This window comes from Solanum dulcamara, chromosome 5 (assembly GCF_947179165.1).
Source record: "Solanum dulcamara chromosome 5, daSolDulc1.2, whole genome shotgun sequence".
Classification (NCBI taxonomy): domain Eukaryota; kingdom Viridiplantae; phylum Streptophyta; class Magnoliopsida; order Solanales; family Solanaceae; genus Solanum; species Solanum dulcamara.
This window is the reverse complement of record NC_077241.1, coordinates 53,212,694-53,231,441: the sequence shown is the minus strand read 5'-3', so window position 1 is coordinate 53,231,441 and position 18,748 is coordinate 53,212,694. Positions and strand designations below refer to the sequence as shown.

At 34.2% G+C, this 18,748-nt stretch overlaps 1 protein-coding gene across 1 annotated transcript; it reads right to left on the bottom strand.

The window, feature by feature from the left end:
- Positions 1 to 1,772: 1,772 nt before the first annotated feature.
- Positions 1,773 to 5,133, bottom strand: LOC129889217 (eukaryotic initiation factor 4A-2-like). Its single transcript, XM_055964423.1, has 5 exons — positions 4,904 to 5,133; positions 3,904 to 3,973; positions 3,638 to 3,744; positions 3,118 to 3,548; positions 1,773 to 2,706 (listed from the first exon to the last, which is right to left on the bottom strand). The coding sequence occupies exons 2-5, from the start codon at positions 3,969 to 3,971 to the stop codon at positions 2,071 to 2,073; spliced, it is 1,242 nt and encodes a 413-aa protein (XP_055820398.1). The 5' UTR covers positions 3,972 to 3,973; positions 4,904 to 5,133; the 3' UTR covers positions 1,773 to 2,070.
- Positions 5,134 to 18,748: the final 13,615 nt, after the last annotated feature.

The window sequence follows — 18,748 nt, the reverse complement described above, 5'->3', positions numbered from 1 at the left end:
GTGATCTTAATCATTTAGATGTGCATTCAAATCTAGACGTTTTAATCTTAATAAAAACAAATGAGGCCTTATTAATGGTTAAGTAATAGCATAATACATAAATATGTTCTTTAATTTGACATTATCTAACATTTGTTCTCCAACTTTGGATGTGCCAGCCAAGTAAATACTTGAACTTGTATAGAATTGAACAGGTAAACAACATAGTGTATTTGACATCCTACATGGCAATTCACGTCCTAAGTGTATTAGTCACATAAAATATGTGTGTCTATTTGTTAAATTTTATACAAATTTAAATATCTACTTATGCACACCCAAAGTTAGAGAATATATATATATATATATATATATATATATATATATATATATTAGTTGAGATCAAGTTAAATGATAGATTTATATATTATATTATTAAATAATAGTTATTCTACTTTAGTTTGTACCATCTAGCGGTTAAAATTGCTTAACTTGGTGTAAACACCAAAATAAAAATAGAGAATTTCCAAAATAACGATACTTTGAGTTCTAATTATATTTTTGAGAAGGAAAAAATTAGGGCTCAGAGAACCACTAATTAGTAATCATACATAATTTGGCTAATTACCAAAAGTAGCAATGTTGTATCAATTTTCTCTATATTAGTGTATCCATCGCTCCATATTTCCATCGGTTTGTATCAAACGAACAAATACAAAACGATTTAATACACTGATACAATAGCAAATCATACAACTCGCCATGTGAATAAATACGAAGTGAAATAGATAAAATTCAAACTCTAACTGTACATGTAATTATTTCTCGATAATAGATAGATAGCAAAACTATCTTCAAAACAGCGGGCATATGTTTGCTTTGTGAGGTAATTAATTCGCGAAAGGGGATATCGTATAGTTATAGTAGATTAATACACAATCTGTACAAAGAGACATATGTTTCTTAACTATAAAATACTTGCACAAATAGCAATATCGAATAGAAATTTTCTTTATATGATTATGAACGAAATCATTAAGGAAGTAGATTGAAAAATATCCACCAAAATTTTCCATACAAATATTATTTTCTCCATCCCGATTTATATAATATAGTTTGATTGAATATAGAATTTAATAAATGTGAAGAATTTGCAATATTTCCACCAAATTACTCTCAAAAGGAGTACAACTTTATGACACTTTTTTCCCAATGGGACCCAACTGGACAAAATGTTAATAGTGTCATTAAATATTTATCAAATAAGAAAATATATCATTCTTTTTAAAACTTACTAAAACAAAAAGTATGTCCAAAAATTGGGAGAGAGAGCAACCAATTCTGCAATTCTAGACGGATCAGAACAAAATTGATTGATTAAGAACCGGACCCTCTGATGCTTGGGAACGAGTGAGAAGAATCCAGAAAATAATGAAGAAAATAGGGGAGAGAGATCTAACAAGTGAGATCTGGATGGAAAAGAAATGGACGACTAAGCTTTTTCTTTGACATGGGATTTTATATTTGTAAATAACAGAAGAAATAAGTCATTTTTTCTTTCGACTCCAACACATGCCAAACAAGAAAAGAGATGTAAAGAGTTTCAAGGTTCGAGTTTAAAAAGAGATCACATGGGAGCTAATTTTCAAGTTCCAAATATGATACAAGTCATCAAAACACAGGCCCTTCAGTTATATTTCGGTGAGTAGCATTAAAGAGAACACAAAAATCAGACGGAAAAAACTATACAAGGCATCGCGAAGAGAAACGATCACACAATACAGATGAACAAATTGTCTTCAAAAGCCTTCCTCATACAACAACAAAAAAACAAGGCCAAGAGTTAAAATCAAATAAACTAAATTCAAAGAACATCCAAAACCTGAAGTTGTCGTGGACTTAACATACAAAAAGACAAACCAACAAAATTTGCAAATAAGTCCAACCAAATTGGAAAACTACAGTTCCCATGGCGAATCACGGAAACTGCATTTACCAATTTTTAGTCCAGTGCAATTCTAACTAACCTAAGAATAAAATATTAAATTACTTAATGTAAGGAAAAATTCACCTCAGAGAACCAAAACCGCCTCAAAGAAGATCGGCCACATTGGCTGGAAGCTCCTCGATTACAACATTGTAAAACTTCTGAATGTCAAAAAGCATCCTTTCATCATCCTTTGTGACAAAGTTGATAGCTACACCCTTCCTACCAAATCGCCCACTACGACCAATACGATGCAGGTAATTTTCTGGCTGAGTAGGCAGGTCATAGTTAATCACGAGGGATACTTGCTGCACATCAATACCACGTGCCAGAAGATCAGTAGTGATGAGCACACGAGATGACCCAGACCGGAACTCTCGCATAATGATATCTCTAGTATTCTGGTCCATGTCTCCATGAGTTGCAGATACTGTGTGATCACGGCTGCGCATCTTATCAGTGAGCCAATCAACCTTACGCCTGGTGTTCACAAAGATGACACTCTGGGTGATGGCTAAGGTCTCGTAAAGATCGCAAAGAGTTTCAAGCTTCCACTCTTCCTTGTCAACATTGACATAAAATTGTTTGATGCCTTCAAGAGTGAGCTCATCACGCTTCACAAGAATCCTCACAGGCTTGTTCATGAACTTCCTAGTAATTTCAAGGGCCTCTGGTGGCATAGTGGCAGAGAAAACACCAACTTGAATCTTTGGTGGCAGCAATTGGAAAATATCATAAATCTGGAAAATAATAAGACAACTTTCAAATGAGACACTATTTGTGAGCCTTGGGAGCAATAACTCAGCTAATAGGTTAGGCCCACTGGAGATACTACAGAAAATAAGGTCAAAGAACCAGCAAAGTCCTGCGATTCTAAAAGATATTACATCATAATAAGGCTAATAATGACAAGAATAAATAGAACTCCCACTAAGAGGTTAATACCACATATGCACAAATCTTTTACAAATCTAACATATGACTGAGAAAAGATGCATACAAATAATATACTTTACCCACCCACCCCCACCCAAATAAAAAGAAAAAGGTAGCCCATATTTGCCCACTACTTCCCAAATCACAATGCCGAAACGTAATAAATGAAAAAAATTCCACTTGAAGACAAAAAAATGAAAGGAGAAAACAGCAACCTGATCTTTGAAACCTCTTGAGAGCATTTCATCAGCTTCATCCAGAACAAACATCTTGATGTGGTCAGGGCGAAGAGACTGCCTGCGCAACATGTCAAATACACGACCAGGAGTACCGACAACCACATGAACACCACTTTGAAGGATACGCTGATCCTCACGGACACTGGTACCTCCTACACAAGCATGAACCTTCACCCCAAGATAGTCACCAAGTGCTCGCATAACCTTCTCAATCTGTTGGGCAAGCTCACGGGTTGGAGCCAGAACCAGAGCCTGACATTCGACTAGGCTGTAATCAAGCTGCTGGAGAATCCCAGAGCAGAAAGTTGCTGTCTTTCCTGTTCCAGATTGTGCCTGTTGGATCACATCAAGACCCTTGCAAAAAGGAACAATACCCCTTTGCTGGATAGCAGATGGCTTCTCAAAACCTTCAAGCAATTTAAGACAGGTGTTCAATGCCCTGCTAAATCTAAAAAGGGAGAGGAAAACCACTTGTGCTATTAAGAAGTGCATTTACCATAAGCATAGATGCCCCTAAGAAGGTTTTCTTGCAAACCCATGGCATCAAAACTATCATAAACCTCATCATATGATGTGAAGAATTCCTGCTGTTCAGTCCCAAGCCTGTTTCAGCATATTAAACATTAAAAAAATAACCAAATGAGTAGGCAAAAGATAGCTGCAATGATAGCTAAAGCACTTAAAGAGGAAATAGAACCCAAGTGTAGTTTTCTGCTGCCAGATAAAAACCCAATTGGTTACAAATTAGAGCAAACAACTTACAGCTCAGTCATTTTAGCATCAAATTGACGAGCATCAAATTGAGAACCTTCCGGTGCCAAGCCAGCCATGACTATAGCAAACAAAAAACAATGGTATTACTCATATGAACTCATCAAACAATCTTGAACTTAATAGAAAGGAAAGATAAAACACTACTGTGAAAATATCACAGATGTCAATAATTGTAGTAGCAATAATTATCATCTGTTTTCCTTTCTAAGATTGAAGGGGGAGGACACAACAAAATGTATGTTTTTCTTTCTTATATGAACCACAAAGCACAGAAAGAGAAGATAGACCTGAAAAACAACTGTTTTAACTGCATGGTATAGTAGCCAACTGTCAACCAACCTTTCAAGTTAAGAGATGCTGGGTCAAAGTGACAAAGGCAGACCCGGTAGAGACGAGGAATACAGCACCATCAAGCTAATGATGAGAAACATGTCAAGCTTAACATGAAAGACAAAGAACAGATGGCAGGGAAAGGCATTATAATCCTCAGATTTACTTCCTATACATGATAAGGACCCAACTAGCCAGTTTTTTTCAAATAGCAAACATACATCCAGAACTGATGAACTTCTCACAAGGCAATCAATACTTCAAGAACCTATTGCATCAAAACAGTGCGTAGACCCCCTAACCACCCCTTCATTCATTTAGTAGATAATACTTTTGCACAAGAATTTCTAAGCAGGTTGTTAATACAAGGACTAGGAGAATGAAATAGCTCGCCTTCCTAACAGATAATTAAAAAGATGATCTTTTGTACAACCAAGAAAATCATATGAAACAGATCTCTATGAAAAAAATATTAGCAAAATCACGCGCAGAAAAATATAACAAAAAATCATCCCACCAACAGAAGAAGCTACATAACTCAAAACCCATCTGTAGAATGAACTATGAACAACAATCAATCATCAAGATTCAAACTTGAATACTAAAACAAAGATTACATTACAAGAAACACAAAAAGGGAGAAAAAAACATAACTAACCCGATAGAGATGAGGAAAAGAGCTGAGGAATAAGAACAAGAGGGTATGAGAAGAAGTGGGTAATAGCGATTGGGGGTTAGGGTTTGTAAAGAATGCTGTTTTTGTCTGAAACTCCTCGGATCTACGCCGCAGGAGTTCAGGAAAGAGGAATAGATTAGAAAGATGAGACTGTTGTGTTTGTGTTTTTTTAATGGTTTTTAGTTTTTACTGGAATTGTATTTATGGGGGAATTTGGATTATTTTCCCTGTGTTTTGTCTCCTATTTTGACCCGAAAACGGGGTTACAAATAGGATAGATACGGCGTCGTCCTGGAAGGGAAAAAAGAAGAAGCAAGTGACATGGACTGCCCAAAATTGACGGCTAGATTTTCTATTGGGCTTCTTGGGCCTAGTTTAGGTCATTTCCTTTTATAAAAGTTGATACTAATATGGAAAAATTACTAGAAAAAACACATTTTAATAAATAATTATTGATTTTAGCGATATTTTTTATTTATTATCATTTATAGCAATATATAGTAATATTATGATATATCTACTATGTATTAAAAGTGAATTATGCATGCATTATAAATGTATTATAAGTGTTTTAAAATATATTATACTTGTTTGGTAAGAAATTGACACAATGTATTATAAGTGTATTAAAGTATGTGGTAAATATATTATCCATGAATAAAACTTGTATTATATGAGTTTTATAAATTATTCTCGCTAATATGTATTAAAATTGTATTATAATTGTATTATAAGTGTTCAGTGAAAAAAATATTATTGCTATAAATGATAAATATTTTCTTAATATAGTAGATTTATGTAAATTTCTCTACTAATATTGACATGCTCCACTATCATATACTATTCTGATCTTATATATACTTTCAAATGTTATTATTAATTATGAATTTTCTATCATATATTGAGAAAAATATATTCAAATACACATATGTAACACCATGTACTATTCTAACTTAGATTAATCCTGAAAAGCCTTAAGAAAGTGAGAAAAGTGAACTACCCAGTGGACCACGAGGGTCACGTATGACCCGTAGAACGTTCTATGGGTTGTAGGGATGACTCGCAGACCCCCCAACACTTAGCAAAATTTTCAGCTGTCAAGACGTTTCCTACGAACCCACACTATGACCCGTAGAGTCGATCGTAGAATCAAGTGTCACATTCTAGTAGCTACTGAAATGTGCACAGGTTTCTACAACTGAGTCTTACGATCCGTAACAATTTTAATGAGCCGTAGGATGGCTCATAGAGCCCAACCCTCAAAGGACCCCTGTATTCCTACAAGTAGACTTTTACGATTTGTCTTAGAGTCTACAACCCGTAGAAGGGTGGTCGTAGACCCATCAAGTCAATTTCAGTAAAGTCCAATTTTGGACCCCATCTTCTATGACCAGTCTTCTAAGGTCCGAAGAAAATTCTACGATCCATAGAAAGTTCTACGGTCAGTAAAACGATCGGTAACGGCCCAAACTCAATTTTAAGTGAGGGGTAGTTTGATCTTTTTCCCCTTTCTGAAATCAAAATCATGACGTTTTGGGACTAAAATAGGTCCCTTATCAGTATCCAATGAAGTTTTTCTCTCAATAACACTTAAATATTTTGAGAGCAGGGATTGGAGAGGAGAAAAGTTAGGGTTCAAGAGTTTCAACCAAGTTCTTCGAGTTTCGCTTAGATCATTGATCTTTCATGTTTATAAGGTTATTCACAATGTTGGACTGAGTTCTTCCTCTTACCCTACATCTTCATTCAGTCAAGTATGAGTTTGAGTTTCAATCCCGTATATTGAGTTTTGAGTTGATTATGTAATCTTTCATTGAATTCACTATATATTTATTGATATTGAGATTGTTCCTATGAATTCGAGTTCATAATTTATTGTTCATGTTTGCATTCCCATAAATTCTAGTTGAGTATTTGCATTAGTTATTTTTATGCATTATTTTGAGATAAAAGAATGATATATTTCATGTCTTAGTTTAGATGAGTTTATTTTGACTAAAGACACTCACTTGAGAATATTAGCATAATAAATATATTTTTGGGAGCAGTATTGAGCACTGATTTGGGTAAGAGTATAAAATAACTCGAATCCCATAAACTACGTAGCCAGCATAGGATAAGATCGTACCGTTAGTTCGGATGACTCCTCACTTTAGCCCCTGATATAAACTTTTATTGGATGCATGAGATGAGTTGTGTCCCTTACCCTGGCAAGATATTTGATGATTGTGGCAATGCCAATAGTTCGCTGTATCATCACGATGCTCATAGTGATGGTTGCCGGTTAGAGAAACTCTTCAAAGAGTAAAAATACTATTTTATATTGAGTTGTATTTAATTATCCACATTTTTTAAAGCATTGTTTATTTCATATATTGCATGCTTTATTGGTTGAGTTTATTGAGTATTCATTCTATTGAGTTGAGTATTCTTGAGTAAGTTTCTTTTTAACTATTTTACATACCGTACATTCCATGTATTGATGCCATTCGGTGCTGCATCATTTTATGATGTAGACACAGGTGAAGATATCATCAATAGGTGCATCGTTGATGATCAATTTCCATCCAACTTTTGGTGAGACCTCTTTGCATTCGGAGGAGCTCTTAGTCTTTTCATTTAGCCTTTACTTATTAGTATTTCTAGGTAGTTGTGGGCCTGTCCCGGTACCTATTCAAAGTCAATTTAGAGGCTTCATACACTAGACATAGATAGAGTTTGAGTTCTTTCATATATATATATATATATATTGAAATTTATTTTGAGATTATTTTGAGATTTCATACCTATTTGATTATTGAGATTTATTTTGAGAAGTTAAATTTATACTTTTATTTATGTCTATCTGAGTTATATTTCTATGAGTTAAGTCTTCCGCTGAGTTGTTACCCAGACCAGGGGTTCACTTGGGAACCAACAAGGGTGTATGAGTGCCGGCAACGCCTAGGGTGTAGATTCAGAGCATGACAAATTTGGTGTTGACACCTAATTTGGCCCTTCACAACATAGATTAATCATCGAGCTTCTTCAATTTCAAGCAATTCTAAAATAATTAGCTTTTATATAATTTAAAATATTTTTAAGTTATTTTGAGTAATTTTGTCATTTTTTTAATAATTTTTAAATGATATATACAATTATATATTTATGTATATAATGTTAGCTTTTATAGACATTTGAAAATGATCTCAAAAAGATTTTGTTTATAATTAATTGTTTCATAAATTAGTAGTTTATATTTTTTGAATTAATTAGTTTATAATTAAGTTGATTAGTTTACTTTGTTAAGATTAAGAAACTCATTAATTAATTAATATTAAATAGATTTATTCAATTATTAGCCATATTTACTAATTTAAATCAATATAGCCACGTTTTAAATTCACTTGGCCAAAATTGTAATTCATTTGGTCATGTTTTAAATTCAATTTTAACCACTTTTAAATTAACCTTTAACCCATTTTAGATCAAAATTGGTCCAATCTCCTTTAATCCCAATTTTCATCCATTACATACAACAATAGCCCAAGTTCCCTCAGCCCCCCTTATACAACCCAATAATAATACATACAATTACCTACAACAATACATACAACAGCCCACCAACACCCGACCCTTTCCCCATTCCTCTTCTGCCGTTAACGAAGAACATCCAATGAGCCATAGATGCTCTAAACGATGTTGGCCTCTCGTCTCTCTCTCAATCTCATACTACATCATGTGCCAAGAACGAGTAGAGGTATAAGAACCTTCGAGAAAACCTCCAGTATCTCACCTCTATTCCTCCAATTCTTGATTTCAAATTTTGTTCAAGAAATCTGTTGCATCTCAGTACGAAATTGCTCACAATCAGCCAACTGGTGTTCTTATCCTCAAAATGTTTTAGAATTTTAGTTCTTCCACATCTAAATTGAGCCTCAATCGTGTCCTAATCCCTTCCTATAAATCCCCCCATTTACTTCATTGTTGAACATGGTTCTGATAGCCAAAAAATGACACCCCAAGTTTGAGAGCTCTTAAAAGAAGTTGTTTTTCTCCTTTATCTATCTCGAATCTCTTTGCTCATCAAAATTGAGCTCTTGGTGGTGGTGGAAGGCTCATCATCCTAAATTTGTCATCCCGAAACTCTGCTCGGAAATAGGTAAATCCTTCCCTCTTCTAATTTCTTAAATTTAATATGAATCTTATTCTTGTTTTGAAGTTATGTTTTGTTCTGAATACTAGCACATATTTATTGTTACTAAATTTTGTGTAAATTTGATTAAATTAGACTATTTGTCACTATGGTTTCAAGTTTATAGCATATCTTACTTCCTTAGTTTAATTTTTCTTTACAATAAGCTAGTAAAATTGTTTCGTGAATTAGTAATGTAGTTGTCCTATTTAAGTATTGGGATAGTGTGAAGTTTTCTTTTCTTGCTTAGAATAACTTAGTTTCAATATTTCTTTTTTAGATTTATACCTATGTTCAATTTGAACTTTGAATTTGTCCAGATTAGCACTATCACACTAATTTTATTAGAATTTATGAATTGTGATAACATCTCTATATTTTGTCAGGGAAGATGTATATATTTTGAATCTTGCTTGTATGAATTATGATAACGTCTTAATATTTTGTCTGTTGTATATAATTTGGTCGATTACTTTAAGAGTTGAGTCTGTGTACTATTAATTGTATATGAAAGTTTGTCAGGTAGAGGTAATCAGAGAGGTTCCACTTTGTGAATAGGCAAATGTTATAACCGTCTGTATGCTATGGCAAGTCGCCAAGACCAAGAAAACTCACTAGATGTTGTCACTGGTATACTTTGAGTCCTTTCTTTTGATGTTTATGCATTACTTGATCCGGGTGTAACCTTGTATTTTGTGACTCCTTATGTGGCTATTAGGTTTAGGATCCATCCTGAATATCTTTTAGAGCCCTTCAGTATTTCTACTCCTATTGGTGAGTCAATACTAGTTGAGAGAGTCTATCGAGATTGTAAACCTCCATTTTTCATAAAGATACTTTAGGTGATTTAGTTGAGTTAGACATGGTTGACTTCGATGTCATTCTGGGTATGGATTGTCTTTATGCTTGTTATGCCTAAGTTGATTATAAAACTCGAGTTGTCAAGTTTCAATTTCCGAATGAGCCAGTTATTAAGTAGAAAAGTAGTCCAGCAATGCCTAAGGGTCGATTCATTTCATACCTTAAGTCCAGAAAGTTAGTCTCTAAGGGGTGTATCTACCATATTGTTCAAGTTAGAGATGATAGTGTGGAGACACTAGTCAATTCTAGTCGTAAATGAGTTTCTTGAAGTCTTTTCTTAGGATTTACCTGGAGTCCATTCTGGTAGAAAGATAAATTTCAGAATAAATGTTCTTTTTGATACCCAGCCTATCTCTATTCCTCCATATAAAATGGCTTCAGCCAAGTTAAAAGAGTTAAATGAGCAGTTGAAAGATATCTAAATAAGAGATTTATTAGGCCAAGTGCCTCACCTTGGGGGCTCTTCTCATATTCATGCTAAAGAAAGATGATTCCTTTAGAATGTGTATTGACTATCGTCAGTTGAAAAAGGTCATCATGAAGAATAAATACCCTCTTCCGAGAATCGATGACCTCTCGACCAATTTCAAGGTGCCACTTATTTCTCTAAGATAAACCTCAGATCAGGCTATCATCAGTTGAAAGTGAGAGAAACCCAAACTAGAGCCATGCCTTGACACGACAATCGGGATGCAAGGGACCCCAATCAAGCCATTTTAGCATGCATTGTATACATAAGGTAAAGAAACATAGTAATATAAGCGGAAGTAAAAGCTCAAGAGGATGGGTCTAAGGGATAGAAATACTCAAATCGATGTCCAAATGAACTACATCAAAGCATCGTCTAAACATGCATCTAGTCTTGTTTTTGAAGAGGGATAAGGACAAGTCCTAGCTTATCCGAATTAACAATATAAGAAGTCAAAATAGTAGCAACATGAAAGGAAAGTCATTGCCCTCAATAAGATGAAGACTCACCAACTCTTGATATCTAAACAACTTTAGCCACAAATAGGATGGTCGTGAGTTCATCCGTCCCTACATTATGAGACAATGTAGAAAAAATATGCGTTAGTACATAGAAGGTACTAAGTATGTAAAGTATGCATGAACAAGTAAAGGAACGTGAATAATATGCCATAAGATACATGACCAATCATAATGAAAATGAGTAAGGATTAAAATATTTGAAAACATATGACACTCAGTCAATTCATATCATAAGAACTTCATCATAAAACTCATAACTTGACATTTAACTTGTGCGGGATAAGACATTTAACCGATATCTTAAGACCATACGAGCTATAACATGGAATCCGATGGAACTCTCATCGAGAAGGGGGAGGCTACCTTGCTAGGGTATACTCCATCATGGTACTCAACTCAACTCAACTGTGCTATACGTGGATCTACTAGTTAGGCCATAAAAGCAATTCTATGCACGCAACGTAGTTTGGGACTTAAGTTGCTACTAGGATTTCCTTGGGTAACTAACTGTGTTACCGGACCGAACCCCACCTAGAAGTCCTCTCGATGGTTAGTCAATATCCCAATGGAATCTCATAAAAAATTAATCATAACATAATAGGGAAATATAATAACTACCTATCAATCCATCTTTATAAAACATATTAGAAGTAGCTCATTAACTTTAGTGATTCAGAGGAATTCATAACTTTGGTGAGAATTGTCCTTATCACCATCGTTAACATGATTGTGTGAGAATTATACTTATCACACCAAAATAATTTTTTTTGATTATAACTTGATCATCATCATAACTTTCATCATTAAATCATAATATCAACTTTAAATTATAAAACTTCCTTTTAAACATCATTGAACTCATAATTAATTCATGAAAATCATCTTTGAACTTCATAATCATACTTGAAATAGCTTTATGCATGGGCATTCATAGCTCAACTTAAAATCATAAAATTCATATTAAAAAGACCATTGATAATCATCTAAAATGAAATTGAAACAACGCAATATAATTCCTCAAAACTAGGGTTCATAAGTCAATTGAAAATTGAAAAAAACTTGAGAAAACTTTGGGACTCCATGGTTGGGACCATGGATCAATTCCCACATACCTTGGTTGAGATTACTCAAAATTGAAGAAAAAACCTTGATAAAATCTGAAACCCTAGCTTGTTTCTTGGAGAAGAATCCCCGAGAGAATTTTGTTCTTGCCTTGGAGAATTTGGACGTAGCCATAATTTTGTCTAGGTTCATTGAACCGAACTTAGAAAATGACCCAAATACCTTTCATTAAAACTAAAATTTTGACCCTACTAGACGACTCTACTAGTCGTACCAATGATGATGAGCCGTCAAGACGACTCATCTTGTAGGTCTGAGAAATGGGCTTAAATTCAAGTCTCTAAAGTTATGCAAATGAGTCTTTCTACGACCCATCCTCGTGGCTACGAGTCATCATTTGGACTCGACTTGCAGGTTTGAAAACCTGCAAGTTTAGAAGTCTTTGAAGTTTGGTTACGACTCACTTCTATGAGTCATAAAGGTTTCTACGATTCATCCCGTCGAGTCGTGAGGAACTTTTGAAATATGGCCTCTGAAGTTTTGGAACTAGTTGTTCTTATGACATGTCAATAGGATGGCGACTCATCCTATTGAGTCATAGAACCTCTCCTGAGGGTGGCACTGAACAAGGATCAAGGGGTTACTATAGAACTCACTCTTATGAGTCGTAGCAAGCTCTACGAGACATAGAGTTACTCGTAAACGTGAGTCAATTCAAAATTTTGATAATTTTCTCCTTGGTTCCAACTTTTCAACTTCCGGGGTCTTACAAAAGTGATATTCTGAAGACAACATTCAAAACTAGATATGGTCATTATGATTTCCTAGTTATGTCCTTTGATTTGACTAACATTCCTAGAACATTCATGGACCTTATGAATAGAGTGTTTAAGCAGTACCTAGACATGTTTTTTATTGTGTTCATCGACAACATTCTGATCTATTCTAGAAGCGAGGAGGAGCATGTCAACCATCTCAGAATTGTTCTCCAAATTCTTAATGACCGAGAGTTGTATGCTAAATTTTCTAAGTGTGAGTTTTGGCTTATATTTGTGGAATTCCTAGGCTACATTATTTCTGGTGATGATATCCAAGTAGATTCATAGAAAATTGAGGCAGTAAAGAACTGGACCAAACCTACATTCCTAATTGTCATAAGAAGTTTCTTAGGTTTAGATGGTTACTATAGGAGGTTTGTTGAGAAATTTTCATCCATATCTTCACCATTGACTAAGTTGACTTAAAATAAGACTAAGTTTTAATGGTTAGATATTTGTGAGAAAAGTTTTTAAGAATTGAAAATGAGATTGACTACTGCTCCAGTATTGTCCCTACCTAGGGGTGACAAATGGTTGGATTTGATCGGATTTGGATGGATTGAATATGGATTGAGCCAAAATGAATTGAATTAAATACATCCATATAAAATATGAGTAAATATGGATTTGGTCATATATGGTTTGGGTAAAATGGTTCTAACCCACTTTAATCTTCTAAGAATCTATTTGGATAAGCTTTTTTTAAGTTGCTTATAAGCTGAAAACTGCTTGTTATAAGTTTAAAAAAACTGGGGTAACCCAGCATATTTTTTCAGCTTTTAAGTTGTTTTTAGATTATAAGCTTTTTTAGATATGTTAAGTCAAACAAATCCAATTATTTATTGAGGCTTATTTTAAACATAAAATGACTTTAATTTTGCTAGTCAAACACTCAAAAAAGTTGAAAATAACTTATAAGCAATTTATAAGCTAATCCAAACAGGCTCTAAATCCAAAAAACATTAAATCAAAGAAAAATTACTAATGCTCTAACCTTTACAACCCCTAACCCACCTCTAAATTATTATTTTTTAAACAATTAAGTTTTTATACAAAAATAAAATTTAATTTTTCTTCTACCCCCGTCACCCCCATCAACCAAAATTTTCACCCATCCCCTATCTCCATCATCCCTATTTTTTTAAAAAAATCAAAATTATTTTTTCCCACCCCAACCCCCCTCCCGCCCACCCCCACTCATACCACCTACCCCCATCTCCACCATAGTTTTTTAAAAATTAAAATAATTTTCTATAAAAATAAAAATTTGACCCTCTCTCCGCTCTATCCCCACCCCACCACAAAGTTTTTTAAATGACCCCCCATCACCATACCCCAAACCCCACCCGGACCCTTACCTCCTGTAGTATTTTTAAAAAAAATTCAAAATTTCAATTGATGGAAAATGTTCAAAAATAGAAAGTGATGGTTTTTGTCAAAGGGGGAGATAGAATGTTGAAGTAACAAGGCATATTATGTGTTCTAAGTATTGATGGTCTTCAAAATAGAATAATGGTAGAGGCTCATAGCTCCAGATATTCGATTCATCCAAGTTCCACAAAAATGTACCATGACATGAGATAAGTCTATTGGTGAAATGGTATGAAGAGAGATATTGCACATTTATTTCCAAGTACCCAAATTGCCAACAAGTCAAGGTTGAACATCAAAGGCCTTGTGGCTCAGAATATAGAGTTGCCAGAGTGGAAATAGGAGATGATCAATACGGATTTCATTACAGGTTTACCATGATATCGTATACAACAATCCTCAATTTGGGTGATTATGGATAGGATGGCCAAATCAACCTACTTCTTGCCCGTAAAGACTACAGATTCAACAAAAGATTATCCCAGATTGTATATTCGAGATATAGTCTGACTTAACGGAGTTCCCTTATCTATCATCTTTGATAGAGATGCCTAATTCACTACTCAGTTTTGAAAGTCGTTTCAGAAAGGTTTGGGTTCAAGGGTAAATCTTAGTACCGCTTTCCATCCTCAAATAGATGGTCAAGCAGCGCATATGATCCAGACTCTTGAGGACATGTTGAGATCTTGTGTTATTGATTTCAAAGGAAAATGGGATAATCAATTACCTCTTATTGAGTTTTCTTACAACAACAATTTCTATTTGAGTATTCAAATGGATCATTTTGAGGCTCTTAACGGGAGAAGATATAGATTGCCAATTGATTAGTTCGAAGTTAGAGAAGCTGAGTTGATAGGGCTAGACTTGGTCTATCAATCTATGAAGAAAGTAAAGATTATTCATGAGAGGTTAAAGACCTTGTAAAGTCATCAAAAGTCCTATACTGATGTTAGGAGAAGAGACTTAGAGTTTGATGTGAATGATTGAATGTATTTGAAAGTTTTGCCCATGAAAGATATATGAGATTTGGGAAGAAAGGGAAGCTATGTCCCCGTTACATTGGTCCTTACGAGATTATCAAGAGAATTGGCAATGTAGCTTATGAGTTAGAGCTTCTATTAGAGTTAGTCATTGTTCATCTCGTGTTTCACATTTTGATGCTTAAGAAGTGTTTAAGAGATCCTTAACTCATTTTTCCTATATAAAACATTGGTGTTAAAGATAGCTTGTCCTATGAGGAGATTTCTGTCTAAATTCTTAATCGTCAAGTTTGAAAGTAGAGAACCAAAGAGGTCACTTTAGTCAAACTGTTGTGGAGAAATCAGTTTATTGAGAAGGCTACATGGGAAACTGAAGAGGTTATGAAATCCATGTACTCACATATATTCATTCCTCCTAATGTCGAGGTTGAAGGAAATATTCATATTCCTATCTCAGAGTTTAGTGCCTTCTTAAGTATTTGGGTAGTTATTCTTGAGCTTGAGTTTTGAGTTCTGATATTATATTCCTGCATTGAGTAAATTCTTAGCTTGGTGTTATCATTCGAGGACGAATGATCCCAAGGGGATATATTGTAACACCTCATACTTTTCTAACTTAGATCAATCCCAAAAAGCCTTGATAAAGTAAAAAAAGTGAACTGTCTAGTGGACCATGAGAGTCACCTACGACCCTAGAAGGTTCTACAAGTCGTAAGGATGACTCATAAATTCCCCAACACTTAGCCAAATTTTCATTTGTCAAGACCTTTCCTACGAACCCACACTACGACCCATCAAAGATCCTATGACTTGTAGGGTCGATCGAAGAAGGGTGATCAATACTAGTAGAGTACAATTTCAGACCCCATCTTCTACGACTGTTTTTTTATGGTTCGTAGAATGACCCATAGCGGCCTAGACCCAGTTCTAAATTTGGGGTAGTTTGGTCTTTTCCCACATTTTGCAAACCAAAACCATGAAATTTAAGGACTAAAATAGGTCCCATATTAGTACCCAATGAGGCTTTTCTCTCATTAACACTTAGAATATTTTGAGAACAAGGATTGGAGAGGAGAAAAGCTAGGGTTCAAGAGTTTCAACCAAGTTCTTTGAGTTTCACTAAGATCATTGATCTTCCAGGTATGTAAGGCTATTCACAATGTTGGACTGAGTTCGTCCTTGTGCCCTACATCTTTATTCAGTCAAGTATAAGTTTGAATTTGAGTTTCAATCGTGTATATTGAGTTTTGAGTTAATTATGTAATCTTTCATTGATTTCCCTATATATTTATTGATATTTAGATCATTCTTACTAGTTCGAATTCTTGAATTTATTGTTCATATTTGCATTCTCATGAACCCTAGTTGAGTATTTGCATTGGTTATTTTATGCATTATTTTGAGATAAAGAATAATATATTTCATGTCTTAATTTGAGTAAAGTGTTTGTGCATGAGTTTGAGTTGAAAAGTCTTTTATTCATTAATTTTGAGCATGATTATTACCGAGTCCAAATAAGTTGAGCAATAATGCACTTAAATATTTACTTTGAGACTCAGTTGAGAGGTTAAAGATATATTTTATGCATTTACTGAGATTGAGAAAATATAATTATTCTAAAGAGAAGAGTTGAGCTAATTGAGAAAAGTCCAATGAGACTATATGAGTTTATTTTGAGTACATACACTCACTTGAGAATATGAAAAAAAAAAATTTTGAGAGTAGTATTGAGCACCAATTTGGAAAAGAGTAAATAATACTTTGAACACATAAATTATGTAGCCAACGTAGGATAGGATAGTACCGTTGGTTCAGGCGACTCATCACTTTAGTCCCTGATACAAACTTTCATTGGATCCATGAGATGATTTGCGTTCTTTACCTTGATAATGTATTGGACGGTTGTGGCAACGACAATAGTTCATTTCATCATCACGATACTCATAGTGATGGTTGTCAATTACAAAAACTCCCCAAAGATAAAATACTATTTTATTCTGAGTTGCATTTAATTATCTATAATTTTGTAAAGCATTGTCTATTTCATATATTTCATGCTTTACTGAGTTGAGTTTATGTCACGCCCCAAGTCTGCACCCTAGGTGTGGCCGAAAATTAAAAACCATTAATGGTTCCTAAACAAACCCTTAGCCTGGCTAACTCACTAAGCGGAAGACTTTTAACTCATAAATGTACTCAGATGGGCACAATAAAACATTCAACTTAATACTCTCAATTTCTATCATAAATCTCCAATATATAATAAAATAAGGGATATAACTCAATATTTTCAAAACATACTCAAAGAAGTTAACTAAACAATGTTTGACTAGTCTATGAAGCCTCTAAAATACTGACTCTAAAATAGGTACTGGGACAGGTCCACAGATACAACAAACTAATAAATAAATTATCAGAAATAAATAACTCAATAGGTCCTCTGAATGCAAAGAGGTCTTACCAAAGCTGAGTAGAAAACTTATCTTCAATGGTGTGCTTGTTGATGATCTCTATCACCTGTATCTGCATCATAAAAAGATGCAGGCCAAATAATGTCAGTACATAGAATGTATGAGTATGTTAAATGGCCAAAGAAAATTTACATCAGGATACTCAACTCAAGGAATCAACTCTAAATGTAAGTCAACTCAGTGAAACATGCAGTATAATAAGACTATGCTTTAAAATACATGTAATAATGATGTAACCTAGTGTATGAAAATGTAATACTTTACTTCTTTAGGGAGTTTCTCTAAACGAAAACCATCAATTATGAGCTATGTGATGATAAAACATCTTGCCCATGTTGCCAGAGCCATCCCATACCTTGACAGGGTGAGGGACACACTTTAATTTATCGATCCATCTCATGAGCCTTCTTAGAGGCAATGAGGAGTCGCTCGACTTTTGACATGATCCTATCCTCCGCTGGCTACGTAGTTTATAGAACTAGAGTGATTTGACTCTTGTCTAATTCGGTGCTCAATACTACTCCCAAAATATAGAATTAAATGCTCATACTAAAACTGTGACTAAAAGCTCAAAATTCTTCTTTTAGCTTTCCTTGAAACTTTAACTCATACTGGTCAAACTTCTTTCTCAAACTCATTCTCAAAATAAAAGAAATACGAAATGTTTTAATTTAACCAATAGTGAAAATCGTTCACAAAATTAGTAATGGAACTTCACGGCCTAAATAGTGCACTTGGAACACTCGTGTTTCCTCAGAACTCTTCTTTTTCTCTTAGATTTGGAAATACTCTTTTTTTTTAAATCAAAAAATTTATACATAATAAAAATAATGGAAATAACTCAATCAAGGTTTATGTAGAATTTAGCATTAACAACAACTCAAGAATTTTGAAGTTGTAATGAAGATTTGAGGTCTTGAGTTAGGAATTTGAGAAATGTTTGGCCAAGATTTTGCTTTTGGTCAACTTTTGGAGTTTCGATGCTCAAAATAAAATTTTGATGACTCCGCTGAATTTTGGGGATGGCTTTGGTCTAGAGGAGTGTTGTTTGAATTTTTAGAGGTCCTGAGCTCGTTTTGGTATTTTGCAGGCCTAAATTG

Coding starts and splice junctions, on each gene's coding strand:
- LOC129889217 (XM_055964423.1), bottom strand. CDS start 3,971: ATGGCTGGCTTGGCACCGGAAGGTTCTCAATTTGATGCTCGTCAATTT. Junction 3,745..3,903: donor GATGCTAAAATGACTGAGCT/GTAAGTTGTTTG, acceptor ATGCTGAAACAG/GCTTGGGACTGAACAGCAGG. Junction 3,549..3,637: donor TAGGGGCATCTATGCTTATG/GTAAATGCACTT, acceptor AATTGCTTGAAG/GTTTTGAGAAGCCATCTGCT.